The sequence below is a fragment of the Chamaea fasciata genome, unplaced genomic scaffold (genome assembly GCF_029207755.1).
Source record: "Chamaea fasciata isolate MVZ Bird 193981 ecotype frontalis unplaced genomic scaffold, bChaFas1.0.hap1 SCAF_16, whole genome shotgun sequence".
Lineage (NCBI taxonomy): Eukaryota > Metazoa > Chordata > Aves > Passeriformes > Sylviidae > Chamaea > Chamaea fasciata.
Genome location: NW_027094101.1, coordinates 3,823,458 through 3,847,811, shown reverse-complemented (window position 1 = coordinate 3,847,811; position 24,354 = coordinate 3,823,458). Strand labels below are relative to the sequence as shown.

Here is a 24,354-nt window from a genome sequence, read left to right as displayed (position 1 = left end):
TGCTGGACCAGTTCCAGAAACACGGATACAAACAATGCCAAACGCTCGGTAAAAATACAGTGGGGAATGTCACTTATTGAATCTTTACCTGATCATAAGTGTCACCAGCTTCCCAAAGTGCATAGACCTTTAGCTCATCTGGTGAGGCAGCAGTCTGTGGAGGAAACTGAGAACAAGAGGCTGTTAAAAATAACCGGCTATTTAATGAGTTCTGCTTAATGATTCCATGATACTGTATCCCTGGACACCCATTACTGAATCAAAACCCTGGCTGCTATGGAATAACAACTGCTGAAACAACCCAACTGCTGGCCCAGCCCACACTGGAAGGGGTGCCTTGGCTCTGGCAGCCCTGTGCCTGCTCAGCACCTTCTCCCAGCCCCACTGACACGTGGTCTGTGCCACACCTGTGCCGCAGGGACTGGGATGAGCACTGTGGCACCCTGAGGTGTGTGCAAACACGTGCCCATGTTTGACTGATGGCTCTGGTCAGGGTGGGACAACCTGCACAGGGCACTGGTGCCGCATCTGTCGCACACCAACCACAGCTGGGCTTTCAAGGGAACTGCTGAGCATCCTGAATGCCATGAACTGCGCATGGGGACAGTTTCCCACTGGTGGAGAGTCAACCACCATGTAAGAGAACAATCCCAGGGCTTGGGACCTTCATGGTATCCCATGGCAAGATATCCGTAGATTTTTACTGTCAGCAGCGTTTGCTTCCAGACCATGGAGAACAATACTCAGCTGAGAGCACCAAGTGCATGGCAAGGTCCTTCTGCAGGTTTTTACCTTTACACTGGCAGGTTTTACAGATTCAGACTCCATCCTGCAGCCACCTGCTTCACTAACCCCAAGTCAGCATTACTGACAAGCAGGTGCTTCTGCTGTATTGCCACCTCTGTTTTGGGGCAGGGACACCAGAAGACTGAACACTCACGGACAGTGAAGCAGATACTTGCTCACTTCAGGCTCCAAAAGCGACAGTGGTTTTGCATGTTTTGTTTTTTCCCCATGTGCCAAGCTCGAGAAGCACATTCGTTTTTTTTCTGAGGCGGAAGCCTCACACCCCTGCAGAGAGGGAGCAGCACAACTGCCTCCCCCCCTAAAAAAGTAAAATCCCATCCATTTGCCTTATCATTTCCCCTTGGAGCAGTGACTAATGAGCACTGCTGGAATATGCCTTCCCTCCTGACATGTCTCCTCCTGTCTGTCACTAACGATTTATTCCTTGCTAACCGCCCCGGACGACCTAAATCAATCATCTATGAAAAGCTAACAAGCCAGTCCCAATTGTTCCAGCATCCCTCAGTCCTGGCTGCTGGTACAAACCAAACCCTTCTTCCCAGCCTCCCTCACACCAGCCAAAAGACTTGTGCATCGCAGAGTGAAAAGATCAGCATTTCCTTTCAGGCTCTGCCTCTGATCTTATTGCAAAGGGGAAGGGTTTCGTCCAGTGGGAGCTGCCTAGTGGGATTAGCAGCTTTGACTTTCAGGTTAGTCCAAATGGCTGGAATATAACAAGGTTTTACACTTGGTTTAGAGCCAGGATTCAGGCTGACTAGGCTCACAGCACCTGACATAATTCTCCTCCCATAAGGAGACTTGCTTTTGAGGAATAATCTCTCTTGTAGGTTTTCAGCAGAGATAAAATCAGATACTCCAGCTTCCCTCCACACAAGAGCTGCAGCAGGAATGGCAAAGCGCAGCAGAGCACTGGGAGCACCCAGGCACAACCTGCTGCGCTCGACAAAGTGAGCCAGCACAGCCCTGGAGTGCAAACTCCTCCTGCCTCAGCCACAGGGCTGAGACACAGCTGTGTTTATCCAGCCTTTCTGTGAGGAAACGGCTTCCAAACAAACACAATACTTAGTTGGGAAGAAAAACACACAGAATCTCCTCCCAGCCCGCCTTCCTCTGCAAACTGCTGCAAGCACTGCTGCCAACAGCTCCCTGCTTGCCTGCTCCTGTCACACAGCCTGGCCACGGGAGTGGGAAATGCCATCAGGGATTCTTCAGAGACACACGGCCCAAACAGCTTCAGTGCCTGGCCATCTGCTGTCCCCTTGCTGGTTTGTGTCACCTTGATCTCCCCAGCCTCACCTTGATACAGCTCTCTGCTACCTTAAAATCTTTTTTAAAATATTAGCCCCGTGCCCCTTCCTGCTCCAAGCCCCTGGAGCAAGTGCAGGGCTCTTGGGAGATGAAGTCCCTGCTGCCCCAGGTGCCAGGGCTGCCACGTTCAAGTGGAAGCTCCCAGGGAGGAGCCCTTGGCTCTGGGAAGTGTCTCACTCAAGCACTGAGCCACTGCCAGGCGGCCTCACATTATAGATAATCCAGATGGAAGGGGCTGAGTGTGCCAGAAAAAAACTTATCAGCTGGAGTAATCCTAAAGGTGAACTGTTGATGTCACCTCCCAGGGAGCCTGGCATTGGCGGCAGCCTGCAGGGCTCTCTGTGAGCGCAGGGCTGCGCTCCCCTCCCGTCAGCCCAGCCAGGCAGGGCACACACAAGAATTACATCATTTCCTGAGGCCTCAAAAATATCCTCAAGTTTTGGGCAGAGAACCCTGCCGCTCCACAGGCCATGGGAATGAGCCATGGCAGGAGCCGGTCACCCCCAGAGTGCAGGAAATGGGTGTAGATCCTCAGGAGCCTGAGTCCTGCACAGACACTTCCCATGGGGTGGGAGAGTGGGTCAGCCTGCACAGCTCAGGGCTCCTCTCCTCTGTGTCTGTCCCCTCTCCTCACCCTCTCCCAAGGCAGCACCAGCCCAGGATTTGCTCTTTCCTGCCCTGTGCTTTTCCCTCCTGCTTGATGAAGCTAGGAAGCACAGCACCCTGCAGGCATCCCCGGGGCCCCAGGTGCAGCTGGAGAGGCCTCTCCTGGCTCCCCACAAACACTGTTCATCTCACACCCCGGGTGCTGTTGGCCAGCTCTGTAATAGATCCTGCATTCTCCTGCTAAGGTTTCAATTGCCATTTTCAGCCACATGTTTTCTATAATAGGTGAGCACTCAAGCCAAGAGCGTCTTCACCCCCCACAGAACATCGTTTTAATTACCTCAGATCATTGATTTTTATCACCAAAGCACTTCCAATTACAGAAAACTAATGAGTAACTCTGAAATCCCAGGCTGAACAACCCTCCAGGCTTTCCCTGAGCTCAGGCGCCCTTGTTGGGCTCTGACAGAATTGTCCAGGGGAACAATCAAGAAACACCAAAGTGTCTGAGCCCATGCAAAGAGTAAACCCAACCCCAGCACCTTTGGCATCTGCACAGAGCATCAGGGGAGGCTCAGGGGCGATGATTTGCATTGCTGACAGCACTACAGGCTCATACACAAGAGCTTAAGTATTACAGTAAATTCTGAGTCAGCAGAAACTGACTCAGAAACTAAAACTTGCAACAGCGTCCTCAAGAGACATTCCAGGGACCATTCCTGCACCTCTGCAGGGCTCCTGGGACAGGGTTTTCTACACAGAAGGAAGTTCCTGGCCACGTCTCTTCAGCAGGATTTCATTTTGCTTTTTGAAAAGAGAAACGATCTCACTTTCACTTCTTGTGTGGATTTCCAAAATCCCCAAATTTCCAAAGCAAACAAGCCCCCAGCCCCAAGTAACAGAGCAGGAACGACCTCAGCTGCTTCCCACCAGCGTGGCAGAGGCACACAGGCCAGCAGGTGCAGGGGAGAGCCTGGCCAGCACTGAGACAGTTCCAGGCAAGCACCACTCCAGGACTTGGAAACTGCCAGCAGAGGAAGCAGAAAGCACCACAATTGGTGCTCTCCCGAGTGACATTTCCAGGCTGTTACTCAGTTCCCAGGTGTCACAACATGTACTTTGCACACGACTGAACACGTTCCTGCTGCCCCCCAGCAGCTCCCATGCTCCAGGCTCTCCCAGCCCTCCTGCTTCCTGCTCTTTGGAGCAGTTCCTTCTCCTCTCTCCCCAAAGGCAGCTCCTCCCAAGCTCCTTCTGGTTGTAACCCAATCAGTAGTGCCAGATGTCTTGTAAAATTAATTTCCTTTTAGGCTCCTTCCCATGATGCCAGATTCCCTTTGCTCTCCTAAGCAATCCAGAGTCTCACAGCCCTGCTCTGTCTCACGTCATTTCCATACAGACAAAGAAACAGACACCTCTGCACGGCCTGGGAGGAAAGAGTGGCCAAGGAAACCTGCTGCAGATGGGCTTTGCAGCTTCCCAGAGGCTCAGCTGGGTGTGCCCTGCTGCTCCCAGGCAGGCAATGTCACCTTTCCTCTCCCAGCTGGGTCCCTGTTCCCAAGGGAAGGAGCTTGTGCAATTCCAGGAGAGCTGATGGGAATGTGGGATTGCCTTAGATCATGTTAACAGGAGCAAGTTGGGACAGCAAATCACTGTCACCCAACACCTTGGATGTGGAAAGAGTGTCCCAAGGACAACAGGGCAGAGTGCAAGAGCCTGCCAGAAGCAGCACCCCAGAACAGAATTCCAGCAGCCTCAACATGTCCAATGCTGGCCAGTTACTCCGAGCACAGCTGTCCTTCTGGTCCACCAGCACAGGACACAAATATTCCACATCTCAGATGTTTAACTGCCCCTCACCCCCCGTCCCTCCCCCAAAGCACACCAAGGGAAAACCAATACTTACAGGCACCAAAATCTGTTTGCAGCCAGTGTCCAACACCATGTCCTGTAACATTTTGTCTGAAATGCCACTGAACAAGGTGTGTCCTGGTGGCAGACTGGCTAAGTGAAGGTTAAATAACCGTTTAAGCTCACTCAGGGTGAGCACAAATTGTTTCTTAAATGTCGACGACACAAATGCCTTCAGTTCCTGGGCGACCCTGTCGATGCAGCCCCCGGGCAGGTGGCCATTCACAGGCTCCAGGGAGCCCTGGGCACTGTGCAGCCCATTGACCAGCCCGTTGTTCAGGCCCTCGTGGGCTGAAGTATCCATGGGCTCCTCCACACCCACAGGCTCCTCTTTAATGCGGATATTGGGAACATCCACCCTGGCCGAGGCGTCGCTGGATTTCATCTCTGCCTTCTGCTTCTGGAGCTCCTTCTCCAGCTGCCCATAGTTCTGCTTGACTTTTGCTTTAGCCATGTTGACCCTTTGCTCCCCAGAAACCAGCAACGGATGAGCTGGTAAGAAACAAAAGGTATCATAAATCTCAGCAGGGCTCATAGTGAAATAAAACCAGGAAACACCATCTGCCTGTGAAACCTCAGGCATAAACCCAGTCTGTTGATTAGATTTTATATTAGTTTGGGGGGTTTTGCTGGTTCTTAGAGGGCAGTGTGTGTTTGTTTTTCTAAAGCCAAATGCCTGGGGAAGGCTGTTCCAGTCAAGGAATCCGAAGCAAAGTGTGCTTGTCCAATCATTGGGGCCTTTTCCGCAATTCAGGAAACCAGGATGCAGACTGCTTACACACCTCTGCTTGTGACCCAAGTACTTCTTTGTCCAACAACTCTCCTTTTTGTCTTTTAGGTTCTCTAGTGGCTGGTGGGGCCAGAGGCAGCACCAGGATGGCACCAGGTACAGGGAGGAGCGTGGAAGGGCTAACAGTGAACCCGAACACCCTTTGCAGCACGAGGGGCACAGCACAGGAGACCGAGACCCTCTGCTGACTGCCATTACCCAGTAACGGGGAGAAAGGGACAGGAAGGAGTTCCTTCCCACGGAATCCTGCACTTCTTCCCCACTCCACACCCAGCCATCCAAAGGTGAAAGGAAGGGGTGTGTCGGCAGCAGAGGAATCCAGTCCTGGCCAAAGCAAGGAGTGCAGTGTCTGAGGCAAAGGCATGCCCAGCACACACGCTGTTACCTCCTCTGCTGTTAGGCTCACTAATCCTCTCCAAATAACCCAACACCTAATCCTTCCTCCTAGCAGAACAGACATGGGGTATTGAAATGGATTCGTATGTTCCTTTGTCAGTCCTGCCCACACTCCCCAATTGCTCCAGTGTCTGGCGCTGAGCCAAATGTCCAGTTGAAACTCTGGAACCTCAAGTTTTCACAATCTTTTAGGAGTTTGGAGCAGCTGCTTTAATACTCTCACTGGCATCCATAGTGGAGAAGGATGTCAAAAAGAGAGTTTCCTACCTCCTTACAGCCTCCTGTCATTACATTCTCCAGTAGTTGCCTGGCCCTCAACCACACCAGCGCCCAGTGAAAATCAGGGAAGTAAAAAAATCACCTTATTCACATTAAGTTGCATTAACATTAAATTGAGAATTATTTGTGCGCTGGCCCTGTCTGTCCTCCCTTCAGGAGCTGGTTACACCCCACAAGCTGCCTTAAATGAGCAAGTGGGTAAGAGAACCAGCTGATTTTACAGTGTCAAACAGCGAGTGCCACAGACTCCTCGTGGCTCTGCTACAAGGATGCCACAGCAGCCGGTGTCACCCCAACTTCAGTGACATTAGTACAGACCAAGATCTGTCTTAAATATTCCAGAGAAAATAGTAAGAAAAGACATTAAACAAGACCGGCCTCCACCACATTCAAAACCAGAGGGAAACTCCAAAACATCACTCAGGAATATGGATGGGCGGATGAAAACATGCAAGTGCTTCAACACGATCCAAGCACAATTCCATTTACCTGATTGTGCCTCTTGCTTCTTTGGTGTCAAGTGCTCCTTTAAGAGATTATAGACCTTTTCTAATCTGCAAGACAAAGACACAATATTCCAGGACAGTTTCAGTTGTTATGTCTGCATGCAGCCATGCCAGCTTTAGCCATTAGCTAGAACATTCCAGCTCTCCAGAGAGCCAAGAACCAGGAATGACTTGAGTGATGCAGTAACACCCCCCACCACACCACTGCCTGGGCTCTGTGAGGGGGAAACTTGCAATACAGATCAGATTATATCTATCAGTGTCCACAGAACCTTTGTACCAGACAGTTCTCTGCTTTTAGCTTATTCCCCAAAATACAGTAAACTATTTACTTGGCCTGAATGCCCATCCACAGCATCTGCTGCCTCTGAACTATATCTGGATGCTTCTTAACAAAATCTTCATCGTAAGGGAGCATGAACTCCCAACCTTTGTTTATTCTCGCCACAGACATGTGCTCTAGGAAGTCTTTCACATCTTCTGGGCAAAGCTAAAAGAAAAAGAAAAAGCACAAATAACGTGGAAATCAGTTTACGCAGGACAGATGCAGCAATGAGCGCTGTGCACGAGACAGGAGAGCTGGGCGGATTTGGTGTACGTGGAGCACACACCCAGCTAAGTCAGAGATACTCATCCTGCTCTGCAGCACCAACACTTTCACACACTGTTAAAAGCCCAGGACTTCAGAGAGCAGTGGTGATTAATCACCCCAGAGTCAAATAGCTCATGGCATGTTTTGCAAAGAAAAGGGAGTTTCCAAACGGAGATGAAAAGGCTCTATGGGGAAGAGAAGCATATTCTACAATGTTAATCTTATTTTAGAGCTGCAGGCCAGCCATGCTGCACCTACACATGCCCAGCTTTTATGCAGCACTGGTTCTTACATTCCAAAAATAGATGGCCTGTGCATAAACTGACTCGTGTTTTATCATTTTAGAATTTAAAGAATTTGGGGTTTGTCCTTTGGACTTAATGGTTCTCATGCGTTTGCCACTTTTAACAGAATGTTCAGGTGCCTGAGTTGCTTTCAAGTTTTCACTCAATATTGTAACGGGCAAATGGCAACAGAAGAGTTGCTTTTAAGACACCCAAAGCAGGGCAGCTACTGTGGGCTGTGTAAGCACCTCCTGTCAGCTCATTCAAACTGTGCCCAGCTTTCCACTGAAACACAAGAGAGGACAAGATGCATTCCAGTGGCTCAGCTACAAGGCCAGTCTTGGGGTTGTGGAAACTTGTGGGAGCTGCTCAGAATGTTTGTCTCTGGAAAGAGTATTATCTATGCCTTCCAAATGGAGAGCAAAGCAGGCACTGTGAGAGGAAAGGCTTCCAGCAGCATCCACTATCTACACCCACACAATGCCCAGCAGCATTTGGCCAACTTATCACCACCTTTGGGTTTAGGAAGAAAAAGGAATCCACTCACTTTTGTAACTGCTGCTACTTCCTTTCTCACAACCCAGCGGTCCTGTGTGAACTTCCACATCTAGGAAGGGAACAAAAGAGGAAAACCTAATAACTGCACGTAGCAAGGACCCTGATCAACACTGTTACCACAAAAAGAGAACCCCCATTCCTTTCAAGAATGTAGAGGTAAGTGATTCTCAGCCAGCTAGAGGAAAAACACTTTCTGGCTCTTTCTGTCCTCAAACAGCCATGAGCACAGACCAAAAGCTTTGAGAGACCACGTTGTGCTTTGGCAAACCTATGACTACAAAAGCTATGATGAATCTCTTGAACTCAAAACAAACAAACAAACAAACAAACAAACAAACAAACAGCAAAAAAAATCCCCAACAAAACCACTGCAGTGATGCTGGGACCCCAGAAGTCACAGCTGAGGCTCAGCTTCTCACACACCTCACCACCAGCCTAGAGACACTCTCCATGCACTCTTACACAGGGGCCTGTGGAGGCTGATGACTGCTGCCCTTCAGCAGCACAGAGCCCCGACAGAGTACCTGCTCCCTTCTTCCATCCCCATCACAGTCACTTACAGTTATGCCAAGATGTCCTGTCACTCACACACTTGTCCCCAGGTAGGGGACAGCCAGGTGCTCTGCACAGCAGCTCCTGAGGTCCAGATCCTGAGAGGCTGCTGCTGAGGGCAGGCTGACAGGACTTGGGCAGAATGCTGCCTGAACACGACCTTTCATTTCTTCCTGTCTCCATTTAAATATGCTACAGCCTCTTTTAGTCTGTGTGTATTAATAATGCTGTTAAGAATCCAAAATCTCATTACTGACAATTTCTTCCTGCCCTACGACATCATCCATGCCTCCTTCTCTCCCATTCAGCTTCTCTCTGCCCACAAACACACAAATCCAATCCCCTCATTTTAGGACACCGGGCATTTCTGTTTGAAAGCACAAGAAGTCCATAAATGTTTTTTGAACTTATTAATTACTTTACACAAATACATCCAGGGAAATGAAGTTCACTTTTTAAGCTAGAACACATTTTCTCCACGGATGCAATACAGTATTACATACTACTTCTGAGTCTCAAAACCAGACATTTCTCTTTGTCTGAAAGCCAGAAATATTGATCCTTTCTATTTTCTAACATTTTAACTTTTTTTCCTTCCTGTAGTATTAATCAGCAAATTATTTGCCTTTAAGATCAACACAGATCCTTTTCTCATGGAAGGTATATTTGACATAATTCAAATGAAAATAATGTATCCTTTCATCCTAAATATTAAAACAGCATCCCTTAGTTTACTGAGCATAATAATTCTGGTCCCTGAACTTTACACACAACGTGTCACCTAATCTGCTGTGTCCTAAAAACTTATGTCACTGGGTCACACCTGAATCCAGGCGTCCATATGGGCAGTGTCTTGGGCAGACATCAAGAGACAAGGCAAAGTCACTTTCAATCACCATCAGTTTGATCTTACAGTAGCGCTGTAATACCTTTAAAGTCTCTTGCACAGCGTTCTCCTGTTCAGAGCTAAACCTCATGAACAACCTCTGCAAGAACAGTCAGGTCTAACTGAAACAAATGAGAGCTGTGCACTCATCAGATTTGCTCTGGTGGGGCGGAAGCCATAAACTGATTATGAACTTAGGAACCACTTAGGAACTTAATTCTTCCCATGGTTAGTGAAAATAAATACAATGCAGAGGTTGTTCCTTTTTGCCGTGCTTATGTGTGTGTTTACAAGACCCGTATTCATTTCAACTTCCATGTGCAGCTACTGCCCACAAAAGGTGCCTGGGAACAAAGTCCTCTCACTGATTAGCAGCCCTAGGGAATAAAGTCCTTTCTAAAGATCAACAGTGCACGCTCAGGGAGCACAAGGCTTACCCACACTGCCCTCCTGAGCCCTCAGTCCTGAGCCCATGGAAATAGAGCTGGAGAAACAAGCACTTCATTATCCAGTGCTGGCTGTTCTGCAAGCCCCACGTTGTGGGGGCAACGTGATAGTGCTCTACAGCATGTGTTAGAAAGGGATGAATGCTGCTAACAACAGATGATCTGAACCTGCCAGCCAACACAATGCGAGCCTACAGCAACACTCCCATGGCAGACTTGTAACAACACCTTCAGGATTAAAGCACAAGCAACTTCCTTGGAGGAAACACCTCACTGCAGTGGAGCGGAAGAGTTTTGCAATGCTTCACCTTGCTTTTCTTCACCGTGTTTTCCTTTAAAAGCAACGAACACTTTTATACTTACAACAAAATCTCTCCCTCTACAGAGCACTTCTGCAGGAACTCCACTATGGGGACTAGAAGTATCTTTCGGGTAGAGAACATCACTGTTAATTAAAAAGGAAGAGAAATTAGTTACTAGGTACACCAGAAAAATGACATTAGTGAAGATTAACGTAACAAACACGCCCTCCCTGTTCTGCAGTTAAATTATACCTTTATCCGAAGAATGGTTTTCATTAAAGGCACTAATATTGGTGTAATTACACGACTGCAATTACACTAGTGCAGAAAGGCTTAGACCAGCAAAGCCCAGCCTTGTGGCAAGCAGGTGTGTGCAACACAGCTACAAGCTCTGCTTTGTTCTTGCAAAGCCTACCCTCCCTTGGGTCCATGTAAATAAGACCGGAGCGATCCTAAAAAGTGCTTAGGCTAACCTAGTATGCAGCCTTGAAGGCAGCATTTAGCCAAAATGCTGATGTACGGGCAAGAGAGTTTTTAATTTCCCTCCCAGCAATCAAGGGTTTAACAGAACAATATCACAAAATGCCACACTCGAACCAACAGCCCCAAGACCAGCATTACTCTGTGCCCTTGTCTGCTTGCAGGGCCAGCTGATGATGTGTTACCAGACTCTCCAAAGCCCCACAGCAACTCAGGTTCATGATCTGGATCCCACCCAGGCCAAAGAAATGGCTCCCCACTCTGTTCACAGCTCTGATGTGTGCTGCCCTGTGCCCAAACACCCCATCCACTACAGATCCACACACCCTCCTCAGACTAGGAGCGAAGAATCACTTATAACCTAAGAACAATCTGAATGCTAATATACTGTCTTAACTTGCTCCCAGCTTCCTCCTGTAACAGCTGGAGGGACAGCAGGGTTGCTGTAAAAGCTGGTGACATGGCTAACATAGGCCTGTACTACAATAGCTGAAACATCCTGCTGGCACACTTGGACTGGCAGCTGATGCCATTCATCTTAACACAGCTACTCCAGAGGCTGTAAATCTGTGCACGCAGGGCTCCACCCAGGTAAAAAAAAATCATACTGCATTTTAGCCTTCAATTCCCAATAGGATGCTCTATCCTAACACCCAGGAAGACGATACAGACTCCAGTTGATGTGGTACACTCGGTACCCCCACGCTCGATCTATCGAGTAATGCCTTCCAGAGGGTAGTTTTCAGCTGACAAGAGCACCATCCACTGACGAACAGCAATGGGACTGCACAGAGATCCCTACAAGGCTGAGTTTTGCTAAGAAATACTACAGCTGACATTGGTTTAATTTTCCGTGTTTCCATTTGATGCCAATCTCTGCAAGAATTCCGAACAGCTCTCTCACAAAAGAACGCGAGCGCCGACATCAAAAACCTGCCGTAACTCAAGACGCAGACACAGATTACATCACTGCTCGGCCATAATCCCACTTGGGACCGGTACTACGGAGGCATTATCCTTTCACAGCAACCCTTTGCATGGGGAACAGCTGACAGCACCGAGGCGCAGACGACACGACGCAGAAGGTTTGGGGAGCAGCGGGCGGGCGGGGAGCCCGCGGGGCCGGGCAGGGAGCGGGGACAAAGCCGGGCCGTACCTCTTCACCACCCAGTTTCCCTGGACCAGCAGTGCCACCTGCTGCACGCAGCGCAGCACGGCCGTGGCGTCCGTGCCCGAGCCCAGCAGACTCAGCAGGTTGGCGAACGGCATCACCTTCACTGCAAGGCAAACACAGCGTCACAGGCGCCACTCGCACACCCAGGAACGGGGGGGTCAGGGTGTGCACGGGCAGAGATTTATCTTGGGGAAAGAAATAAAGCATTAGTTTTACTCAGTTTTATCCCCCTGTGCTGTAGGCATCATCTGTTCTGAAAGTATCTGCTAGTGTTGTAACAGAGTGGCTGAACTGGTCACAAATTAATGTATTGATAAAATAATCATTAAAATAACCCAGCAACACATGCCTTTGTCAGTATTTGTAAGCAGAGATACCTGACAAGGCAGGATGCTCCTGAGGCAAAATCCTCAGGATTTGCTCTCATCAGGGAGTAATCCTGAAGAGAAAAAATAAAATTCCAAGGTGACACTCATGAAATGTGTGTCGTAAAAACCTTCCCAGAAAACGCCAAAGTGCAGGCTGTACGTGCTCATACCCCACACTCCAGGAGACTCACTGCGTATCCAGAAAGTCTGTCCAGAAAACATTCATCAAATTAGAAATGTTTCCCAAGAGTAAACTGATGGCAATTGTTATCAACAGCCAGGTCAGCTGTCACTGCTCTTTTTGGTAAAGGCTTGGGATTTAAATTCTTCAGAGAATCAGAGAGACAGACAGACTGTCTGGTGGGGTGACAGAACTGGTAATACTGGGGAAGGCACCTTATCTGAGGCAACTAGAAGTCACAAAGCGAAGTGCAAATGTATTACAAAAGCTACAAACCGTTCTTCATCAGGATCTTGATCTGATCAGCAAGGGGTAAAGTTCTCAGCTGGGCCATAGAAAGCACATTGCTTGGAGCCATTGGTTTGTCACTGCAGATAAACAAACAGATTTGCAGCCCATGAAAAAGAGAATCCAGCCAATGTGGGCTTTGAACATTATGCACAAACACTTACTTCTCTTCCTCTACGCTTGGAGGCATCAGCATCATTAAATATTCACTAGAAGAAAAGGAAACACATTCTTTAAAACGCTTGTCTTGAGACTTGCCAGGTTTCTCACTTAGAGTAAACCTGCTTGTGTGAATCTACAAAACAAACATCAGCCTGAAAAGAGCTCTCCCTTCCACTCCCATCTCTTCTGAACTAGTAAAAGCTACTGACACTCATCTGCCCAAAGACAGGGTATGAAGTAAATGTGAGTCAGAATCCCATCTCTTTCATACAGCAGAGGTGTCCAAACAGAGGATCTGCACAAGGAAATACATTAAACACAGGTGCTCTGACAGCCGTCAGTGGGGCCATGTGAAACCCCACAGAATCAGGCCAGCAACAAGCAAAATTTCTGTCCCACCCATGCAATTACCAGCGTCTGTGGGACAGAATCAGATCCAAAAGACTCTTCAGAGCACCAATCACTGATTTACTGATGTTGAATGTTAAGAAAAACACCCCCACACCATTAACCAGAGCCAGACTGCCATTTCACTCTCACTTGGGCCATGGCTGCACTGACTGCATTATGGAAGGCTCCTGTAGAGCTGCAGTCACCAAGAAACAAACACAAACACCTTTCAAGTAGTTTCAGCTGTCCCCACAAATCACAAAGGGAAGTTTTATAAGATTTGCTAACAATGGAAGTTACTGGCTTCAGAGGATTAATTTATATTAACCGGAAGCTGCTTTTGTTTTAATTTTTTCTTTGCAGTATTCACAGTCCAAATAACGTAGGGTTGTGATAACGTACAAGAAGCTACAACCCTGAGTAAAAACAAGAGTTTTTAATCTCAAGGGCATAGGGAAACAAAGAAAGCAACCTCAATTTCATCAGTAAGATGAAAGCTACTTTGTTTCTGTATTTTTTTTTAACAATTCAACTTTTATCATGAACAGGATTTTCAAAGAGCAGATTTTTAAAAAATATACCTGCTTATTGCTCTGAAAACAATCCCAATTAATGCCATTTCTGTAGGAAAGCACCAAACCATTACCTGGGAGATTTAATTAATTCTGTGTTTTCAGCAAGGCCATGACCTTGACTAAATAAATACTGGCGCTCGTGTTCAGAACGGCTATCCTGGAGATAGGGAAAAAACCAGAGTCGTTATCATGTACTGAAAACATAGAAAATGCCAGAGAGCTGCATTTCTCATTCCAAACTATGACCACCCTGTCATCATTACACCATTCAAGTGTCTCACCTCACTAGCTGATGTTCTGCTTTCACTCCCTTGTGTGATGCTCATGTGATGTGGGAACATCTCCCTAGCTGTGCCTTTGAAACCTCCTGACAGACACGCACAAGTCAGCCAAACAGGATTTCTCACACCTGACTGAATGGGTTTCCCAAGCCTTTCACAAAGTCCTGTTCATAGTCCACGATCCAAGTGATTCTTACACTCAGACCCCCCTTTATATTTGTCCAGTTTGGAAGTGTGGAGATCCCAAAGCATTATCCAGCAGAGGAGATACAGAACACTGCAGGGTCTGTTCCAGCACACAGACCTCCTCTTCTTCATTATCTTTTGATGATTCCCTGATTCCCATGGGCCCAGATTTAAAAACAGTTCTGGATTAGGCTGAGCCTTCAGGCTCAGCAGCCTCCTCAGGAGCCAGCACACACCTACCTTCAAGCCATAGTAATGTAGGTGAACCCAGTGCTCTTCTGCTTGTCTCTTCTGCAGGAACTCATAGGACTGAACACGTCGCTGCCGAGCTTGTTCAGTCTCAGGGCGGGAGAATCGGACCTAGAAGATTTGGCCATCATTCAATACAGCCCTAAAACCCTTGGAAAAAAACCCCATCTGCATTATTGATTTGGTGTATCAGTAACAAGCTAGGGGCCCTAGCTCCAATCAATCCCCTCTTGCTCTCAGTGCCATCTTTATGCCTATGCCCTTGGCCTGTGGACAAGGGCGAGTCCACCTGGCCTCCCCCACCCAAGCCCAGGTCAGCAGGACTAGCTGAGGTTTGCTGTCCTTTCATTTCACTCTGAATTGTCAAGCTTTCTTGTGAACTGTTGCCTGAACCAGCATAAAAAGGAAAATGTGGACGTACAGTAATTTGCTTAACATCATCTTCAGCTTCATCCTGGGATGAATCACCACCTGCCAGAAAACACAAAAATAAACACACCACTGCAGCGAAAGAGCCAAAGCCAGTCTGGGGGCCCATGCAGGAAGAAAGCACACTGAGAGCTCCACATGCAGGGGTTAAATCCCAGCCTGCCAAGCTTTGCCATGATAGCACCACACTGCTCCTGTGAGAGGACACCCTGTGGCCACGACCTTTCCAGTGACAGTGGTGACACAGCCCCCCTTGTCACTACCCAGCACCCCCCACCCCTTCGCTAATCCCCCACACTGTGCCCATAAAAGCATTTAGGCAAAAAAAGCGAAATCAGTGAAACAATCTGAGAAATGGCCTTATAATGACAGTGTTAGAATAAACACCTTCAGAACAGAATGACTCTTTATCAGTCACATTACAGAGAGAACTTGTATCTCACCTCCCCTAAGGAAACAAAGTCGTGGAGAATTTACCTTCATTAGCAGCTTCTCTTTCTCGGTGTTTTGCATCAGCCTTGTCCAAGTAGGTGAAGCTTGGCCTCAGCTGAAGAATTCCATGTAGTGGAGTCAAGTGAAGTTCACCTGAGAAAGAGAATTAATGTTGGTAAAATTGATTTTTTCCACTGCACAAGGACACAACTTTTCATTATCTCCCTGTCTCTGTAAAGCCACAGCTTCAATTGAGCATAAATATTTAATACAGCAAAATGTAGGAAGGGACTGAAGTGAAAAATTCATTCAGTATGCAGGATTTCAAGGGAATATGAAAGACCAAGACCTGTTTCTGTTTTTTTGCCTTTTGTGTTGAAACTAGATCTTGTAGAGGAGCCACATTTTGGCACAGGCCTGACCCATAGTCCAGAAGACCCCCAGTAAAATAGTCATCACTGAAAACAATCTACATATTGCCATCTCAAATGACAATCAGACCAAAACTCTCTGATGGCCTGGGCAGTCAAGAGAGGAACAAAAAGTGCTGAACAGGAAAATAAGACAGACAAAATTAGATTAAGAAAGCAATATAAATAAAATTGGCCATTTCATGCTACAAGTGTATATTATTTCAGTCCACCATGAACTGTTAAGATTCTGGAGGCATCTACAAACCCAGGGTGCTCTTACACAATATTTACAATTTTGCTGGACCTACTCAAGGACTCTTGGGACATTGACAGGGGAAAATTTTCCTTTCTTTAGAGACCCATCAGTCAATTAAAACCTATGCTGAAAAAAAGATCAAACAGGTCTTATCTTAACACTGAAATGAGTGTGTTTCACTGATGTGAGGGTTAAGCAAAAGAAACTTACCTTTTTTATAAACAGCAGCTGCATAGCGGGAAACATTACTGGCAGCTTGGGAAGAGCAGAAGGTTTGCTTGTCCATCAGCTTCCTGCAGACAGAGGAGGGCAGTGAGATGGCATTCCACAGGCAATGTGGCACGTAGGTGCCAAAAGTCTGAAAGCACCAATTCTCAAAATGGACTCTCAACAACTGCACCAGACAAATATCCATCATTTCTGTCTGCAAATCTGAATTCATGACGCACACCAGAAAATGCAGGTTACTCTCATGAATACTTGCCACAGAACAGTGTCCAAAGCAGCCCTTGTAATTGCACAGGCACTGGTGGACACACAGATATCTGTGCTCACCCCAAAAAGGAAAGGAAGGCAAAGAGGACACCTACGAGGAATAGGTGCTTGTTTCATCTGTACATGTGCCATCCACGTTGAGAGCAATCTGCTCTCCCTTGCTGCGACAGTAGTTAGGATTCAAAGTATCAATGGCCATCTCGAGTTCAACCTAAAGAGCATCAGGGAAAGACAGTTAAGTACCGTGGCACAATCCCAAACATATCAATTAAAACCCAACCCCACACTTTCAAACATTTCCACAGCTTTACAGCAAGTTTAAGTACATAAGCAGCATCATTCAAATCCACAGGGCAAATCTCACACGGATGGGTTTGGCACAGAGAGGTCATTTAAACAACAAGCTGAAGATACATTAACTCCCATGTACATGAATGAGGTCAGAGAAAGCCGAGTTCTTTAGGCAGCCCTGAAATACACATTCACTTTGCTGGATTCCTTCCATGACCCTCAGTCTAATTCACTTATCAGAACAGAACAGGTGCACAAGCAACCTCCTTCAAGCCTCCCCACCACTGAGGAACCATTCAGAATCTCTCATAAGATGGATTTCCTTCTAGTTTGGCTACCAAGAATACAAAATAACTCTCTCCTCTTCAGAGGCAAAGGCCTCGATTCTGCCAATTGGAGACTGCAGCACTTAGCACTGACTTCAGTTACTTCTGACTTTCACTTGTCAGAGCACTGTAACAAGCTCCAAATCTTTAGTTACAAGAAGAACTATTCAACTTTAAATTTCAGACAATTGTCCAAAAATAAGCATTCTCCTGCATAATAGTCCGATTTATATACTATGACAATACAGCACATATTCTTCTTCAGGGTGTGTCAAAGCCCTTATAAATTTGTGTATCACAGCTACCGTCTTATTTTTTCTTTCTCTTTATGTTATTCATAAAGTGAACTAGTTTCAAGTCCCTGGATGAGACAGCATATTTACGAAGGTTTGCACAGGGCCCACAGTGCAAATGTTTGCTGAATTTAATACAAGACTTCAGGAACACAACATGCCTTCTAACTCCAAAGTTCACTGAAGCACTTCCCTGAACCATTTCCCAGAAGCAAATTCTAGTAACACAGACATCGACTGCTGCAGTTTTAAAATAAGACATTGAAAACTAATAACCAGAGTTCTGGGATACATTTGCAAACAAGTGTAATGACTCTGGCTTTGGCTACACTTTACCTGTACTGCCCCAGTGATTGCAGAAGGACTCCTGATGATTCACTACCAGGCAAGAAAGAAATCAAGTCTTGCACTGACACTGAAAGACAGAGGATGGCTCCAAGGCTCAATCCATCTTCAACCCTTCTCTGAATACTGTAAAGACCTTAGCATTCAAGCTCTTTTCACACAAACATCCACAGACTGATTTAGCATTGGTACCTACGTTTCCCTGAGTGATTCTGTTTTCTATTAAAACAGTGGCTTTCCCACCATGATTTATAAACGACTTTTATTCTAAACTCTACCTTACAGACACAATAAAAGTGTCTTCATACCTTCAAGCACAGAGATCTGGTCCTGCAAGTAGCTGTATGGTTAGGACAGCTTAACAGCACAATGTGTTTTTCTTAGGTACATTCTGCACATCATAAAAAAAACTTTTACAGACTGGACTCAAACAATGACCAACCTTTTGCTGCTTTGGTTTTATCTTCGCTGATAAATGTGTAACATCATCGTAGGTCATGGAAGCTGGGCGAATGGGATACTGGAAAACAGATCATTTCATACACCCCTCTTCTTTTAAAGATCAAAGAATTTCACAGAAATTATCTCAATTTCCCCTGTCTCCTCATATCAGATCCACTTGCCAGATCTCAGAGACAAGACACCAAAAAAAGACATTAACTGACTGATTTGTGAGTCATCAGAGGATTTGGGAGCATGACCTAGAAAGTCTGTTGTTTTCCTCCCAGCCCTCTGCTTTTGGGACTTCACAACCCCCTTCCTGCCCCTCACACACCACAATAACCTGTAACACAGCACATTAGTCCAGCAGAAAAAGAAAACCTTATCCCTCAGCATTAACTCTCCGCAGAGTTATCAGAAGTAAAATATCTGTGGGTTTCTGCAAGCAAATGTTAGCTTACAAAGTACAGGCCACATGTTGCTGATCAGAAGAGCAGACCCAGGTTTAGCCACACAGAGCCCTCCGGGAATGCTGAGAGGACAGCGGTGGTATCCCAGTGCAACCTCCCAGCCACAGCAGCATCCTGCTAAAGCTGCCAGGTCTCCAGCACACCCACAGGCCCCATCACCAACCAGCCTCACTCCTGCCTCTAGACTGAGACCCGAACAGGTTCTCTCTATCCAAGACCTTGGCAGACTGAAGCATTAAGTTATGCTCTTTGCATTCATTTTAAACGAACTGTCACGCTGCATAAAAGTTAACTGAAATACCTGAAATAGATAGAGCTTCTCCAGTAGACTTCTGGCCAGGAACACGTCAATCTAAAAAGCAAAACAAGTAACTTTCATCAGAAGCCAACTGTAATAAAAGTATAACCCTTGGATCTCAAATATTGACAACATTAGCTTTTCTTTATGAACTCTCATATAAAACAGATTCGTGACTCTGCTGTCAAAAGTTTCCTCTCTGCTGACTTTGACATGAAATTCTGCAGTTGGCCTTTTAAAAAACCAAATCTACAAATCTTACTACAAAGAGGCAGAAGACAGCGGCTCTAGCTGTGTTTTTCCTCTCTAAGGAAACCTGGCAAACAAACGTGAAAGAGGAATTTTTTCCTCCAAGGATCTGAAGCAAATCTGTTATCATAATTATAGAAAGAGGAGGAAGTTCTCAGTTTGGCAGCATGAGTGAAAGGTAAGTTCATTATTGGTATTTTGGCCTAAAATCTTTCCAAATTAGCCAAGAGACACCCACATCCTCAAGCTGGTTCAATACTTGCATTTGGCCATCAGAACTGAAAATGCACAGATGTTTCATGAATAAGACATATGGAAGCTGCAATTTCAGATACACTCCTGACAATTGCCACCCCTTTTCCCATGGCTTTTCAGCTTTTATGGACTTGCCCTTCCTTGTGCTTCTGGTGTGTAAACTCAGATATCAAGTGACAAGACACCGTGGCTATTTCTTGGGACACAGCAGTCCTTTAAAGAAGTCCAGACTCAGAACACAACTCCTTACTTCAGCAGAAGACAGGAACACTGTAGATTCATGTTTAACAGATATTAACTCCTGGAAGTCATTCCAGTTTTTTCAGCTCCCAGAGACATTCAGTGGAATTCACTGGAAGCACACAGTGGTAAAAACAAATTCCCTACCTCCTCTTCTGCCACAGACAGATTACAAAGGGTGAAAAACCTGAGCTGCATCTGCCAACACAGACAAGACTGTTCTGACAAAACAGATACCATGAGCCATATACTTGGCCCACGCAACATAATTCTTTGCACAGCACCAGCCATTGGTTATGAGACAACCCCTGATTTGATGACACATTGTTTCAGCAACGTAGGAACGCTGGGAATTGTAGTAATAAAAACAATAAAAAATTTCTCATGTACAATCACTGTTGCCAGCATGCACTTTTACCTCTTGTATAATTGGATCATCTTCTTCATTTGCCATGCTAGGATAAAACAAAGCTTTTTCTTGGCTTATTCCTTGGCACAACCTGAAAGAAAACAGGAACGTCATATGAATCATTTCATCTGTGTCACATACCACATGCAGCCTAGAGTATTGTCCAAGTTAACTTGGTTCCTTTCAGTGATAGTGTGTTTAGTCTGTATTTTGAAGGAATATATCTGTTGGCACGAACAGGTCCCTGACACTCAATGATCTTGACCAAAGACCATAAAATTACAGAGATGAGCAAATGTGTCAAAAATAGGTAAACTGCTGTAACTCCTGTGGAAGCTGCAGTTATTAAGAAGGGCTGTCTAGGGAGGTAGACAGCCTTTGCACCTGCATAAGGAGTATCTTTCTTTCACCGTGTAACAGTGACACACAGCAGGTAGCAGCTGTTTTCCAGCCACAGCTGGCCCTGCAGGGTCACTCTCTCGGATGTTCCAGTCTGGGAATACTGTGACTTTGATTTCATCTCCCTTACAAGCTGCAGCCTTGTCTCCTGACCCACCACTCTTCAGACTGTACTGCTAAAGGAGAGCTCCAGAACACCCTGCTCAGCCTTTCCTGGAGTCCTCTGAAACCAGCAGAACAGCAGAGAGATTTTTCTTCATAACTACACCAACTCCAATGAAAATAAGACTCTGATATGAACTGAGGACTGGCTACTCTGGAACAAAAGTTCATTATGCTCAATGCAGTGCTGGAGTCAGTGTCGTGCCTGGTTCAGACCTCTGAATAAAAAATGATCTCTCAGCTAAAACAACAATAGTTTTTCCCTGCGAAATCAAACAAAAGGGTTTACAAATTATTTGGGATGTCACTGCAACAATGTTAAGACACTGTTGATCAGCCAATACTGGTCAAGATTGGCATAAAAAAATAAGACCTCTCACAAACTGACCAGGGAAAATTTTAGCAACAAAGATGATCAGGCAAAGAAACAAGATCTGTGTTCAGGAATTCTCCCTCATTGTCCTTACTCCTTGAGGACAGCTTATTCTTTGCTGGACCTCCTATGGAGGAAGAGAAACAAGCAGCATCCAGGATCAGCTGGGAACTGAGCAGTTGGAAAATAAGGAACCCAGGCTATGTTACATCTAAACAATGGCATTTTTTTCAAATACCCAAGCCACACAATTTAGGCAGCTCAGCATATTTCAGCTGACATAGAGGCTTCTCAAATACCACATTCATGTACATTCAGTTATCTAAGAGACCTTTCAGAGAGGCTAGACATTCTGGATACAAGTGTTACTGACATCCATTCAGGCTTACAGTGTTTCTGCCATTCCACCTAGAAATATAATTCTGTATTTTTCACTTAGACTCTCTGCTACCAAAAAAGTGCCTCCCCAGTACTGAGCTGGCATTTTCCATTCCTTTATGTACCAGCATATCCCAGGGTCTTTGTACCATACGTATGTATTTGAAAATTTATGAATTAGTATTTCAGATTCCCATCTGAAATAATTTTGTAGAAATGCAAAACACCTTCGCAGCAAAAAGCCGGTACCTTAACCACAGGCTGGGCTGTGAGCAAAACCCTGAGTATGTGCTATCTGACTGATACCAGTGTTTGCTGTGATCAGGCACCCAGTTCTTCCCAGAAATACACGCGAATACGTTTTAAAGAAATGAGGTTTGTCAGTTCCATTTCTGCTTTCCCCGCTCATGTCCCTGGGTGGCCCAACACCTGACAGCTCTGCAGACACAGGACAACTGCAGTTTGCACTCAGCACAGAGCTGATGGTGGGAGGATGCCCAGGATGTGCGAGGACATGTAGTAACACCCCAAAGGTGGGACACTGGTCCAAACCCTCCTTCCTCACAGCCCTGAGAGAACTGGGAACCACCCTTCCCTTCCTGACAGCCTGCATGCCAAGTATCTGCTGGGCTGCTTCTCTCTTTCTGAGGAAGTTCTCTCACCTTTTAGAAGAGAAATTAGGATTCTCTGGGCTAAGGAGGGATAAAGAAACAGCCTGAAGGACGTGGTCTCTGGTCCCTCACTGAACACTGCTTATGCAACTATACACAAAATCTCTTTGTGAATCCACCTGTCACTACTCAGGGCAAATGCTGTATTACAGAAACTACATTTTTTTTCTTAGTCCTGTGAGGACAAAGCATGACTACAGACCCTTTTACTGGAAAGTGAGGCTGACACATCTATAAATAGGAAGCAGTGTGCCCCAGCATAACTTGTAATACTCATGCAACTGGAAGAAATCCTCTGAATCAGAATGAAGGCATGCAGACACAATCCTATGTCTGATACATATACATACATAGAGTGGTGTTAATTTCCACACTTCTCACATACATATATGTATGATACCACGAGAGTTACAGAATGGAATCCAACATTGGGAGACAGCAAACACAGTCAGCAGGATCAAAATTCTTTTGGTAGAACTGTTTTAAGAGGGGGTTTCCTTTGAGATGCAAATCAAAGTGTAAAGTGAGTTATTAGCTTGAGTTATTAGCTCACAGAAGGGCAAGAGATACAAATCTTCTCATTTCTCCTGCAAAGTGACCAATGCAAGGACCAATCCATGAAACTGCTCGTTAGCTGCCCATAACACCGTCGATGTAGAACCAATGAAGAAAAATGTTGTGGTTAAAGAACTGTAAAAATCAGTGATGTAGCAGCTGAATCCTGCATCTCACTCTGAGCTGAGAAGGGCATTTGAGTATCAGAGACTGAATTTTATTTTACTACCGAAGACTTAAATGTAACTCTAAGAAGGCAAATTGCAAACCTGCACATAATTTGACGCACAGACTTTTAGTCAGGCCTGCAATGAATGCTCCAGCATTTCATTTTTACCTAAATTTGTTGGTAATAATGGACACCCAAAGTGCTAACACTGAAACCTGAAATATTCTTCATATAATCATGCAGTGCCAAGGAAAGGCCAAGAATTCCTGCTGGATCAGTGCCTGAAAGTATAAATGCTGAAACAGCACCGTGGGAAAAGTGCCATCTCCTGAATCACTACCACAAGTAACTCTGGCACCCAGGCTCCTCTAGAAGGGGCTCTGAGCAACCCTCTCGCTCAGGGTGGCCCCACGGCACACAGTAAAATGGAAGCTGCAGAAAGAAGCTGAAGCACCTTCCATACATTTACGATAATTATCATTTTGACCCAATTACTTGCTTAATCTTCTCCTCGCCTGCAAGCAGCTTTGCACAGTCATCTTCTGCCAGTGAACCCAAGAGGGCTCCTCTGCACCAGGACCTCTCTCCGGAGGTGATGTCACCGAAGCAAACCTTTGGGGTCTCACAGACCACGCACCCAGCACAAACCTTTCTTCACCACCTCGACACGCGTGAATGCAGCGCAGGACGTGCCAGGCCCGTGCTGCCAGGGGCAGCGGTCACTCCCGCCGCGCTGTGACGCCGCCGGGGCAGGTCGCGGTGCCCGTCCCGGGCTCCCCGCGGGCAGCGCTGCCCGCCGGCCGCGGCTCCGCACTCCGGACACAGCAGCCTGGCGGCAGCGCAGCGCTGCGGGCGAAGGCGCCCCGCGCACAGCCCGCCGCCCAACCCGCCCTGACGGCGGCCACGAAGCGAATCCCCCCGGGCGGGACGGCCGCGCTGGGCTGCAGCCCCGCGGAGCCGGCGCCGGGCAGGGGCAGCCGCGCCGAGTCCTTCCCTGGCGGAAGGCGCGGGGATGCGGGCCCCGGTAGGACCGGCGGGAACGCCGCTCTCAGCCCCGGTAGGACCGGCCGGCACCCCCCGGTGCTGCTGCGGGAGCTCAGGGGCCGCGGCCGCCGCCCGCCCGGCCTCCAGGCGCCCCGGCCCGTGCCGGCTCCTGTCAGGGCACTGCGGCCCCGCCGTGCCGAGTCCTCGCAGTCTCAGCTCCGCCGTCCTCCCCGGACAGGCAGAGCCCACCCCAGCCCAGGCCGCGCTCCTCCCCCGCCACCGCCCGCAGGGTTCCCAGCGCCGGGGCGGCCCCGGGAGGCGCAAAAGCAGCGCGGCGCCGCGTACCTGTGTGCGGCCGGGCGGGCGGCGGCGGCGGCGCTCCCCCGCTCCCCGTGTCGGTGGCGGCGGGGCAGCGGTCAGGCAGCCGCCATGTTGGTGGCCCCCGGGCCGGCACGTGGGGACGC

At 47.2% G+C, this 24,354-nt stretch overlaps 1 protein-coding gene across 1 annotated transcript in view; it reads right to left on the bottom strand.

The window, feature by feature from the left end:
- Positions 1-24,354, bottom strand: part of POLR3E (RNA polymerase III subunit E) — a 27,951-nt gene extending 3,597 nt beyond the window's left edge. The window contains exons 1-19 of the mRNA XM_066197745.1: positions 24,236-24,354; positions 20,209-20,290; positions 19,050-19,100; positions 18,280-18,357; positions 16,678-16,793; positions 16,298-16,380; positions 15,464-15,571; positions 14,979-15,028; positions 14,549-14,668; positions 13,913-13,998; positions 12,879-12,923; positions 12,703-12,794; positions 11,860-11,980; positions 10,285-10,366; positions 8,027-8,086; positions 6,936-7,093; positions 6,587-6,651; positions 4,628-5,124; positions 89-166 (exon numbers count right to left, since the gene is read on the bottom strand). Of these exons, the coding sequence (XP_066053842.1) occupies positions 89-166; positions 4,628-5,124; positions 6,587-6,651; positions 6,936-7,093; positions 8,027-8,086; positions 10,285-10,366; positions 11,860-11,980; positions 12,703-12,794; positions 12,879-12,923; positions 13,913-13,998; positions 14,549-14,668; positions 14,979-15,028; positions 15,464-15,571; positions 16,298-16,380; positions 16,678-16,793; positions 18,280-18,357; positions 19,050-19,100; positions 20,209-20,244 (1,926 nt within the window). The 5' untranslated portion in view covers positions 20,245-20,290; positions 24,236-24,354. The remainder of the gene's footprint in view (positions 1-88; positions 167-4,627; positions 5,125-6,586; positions 6,652-6,935; positions 7,094-8,026; positions 8,087-10,284; positions 10,367-11,859; positions 11,981-12,702; positions 12,795-12,878; positions 12,924-13,912; positions 13,999-14,548; positions 14,669-14,978; positions 15,029-15,463; positions 15,572-16,297; positions 16,381-16,677; positions 16,794-18,279; positions 18,358-19,049; positions 19,101-20,208; positions 20,291-24,235) is intronic.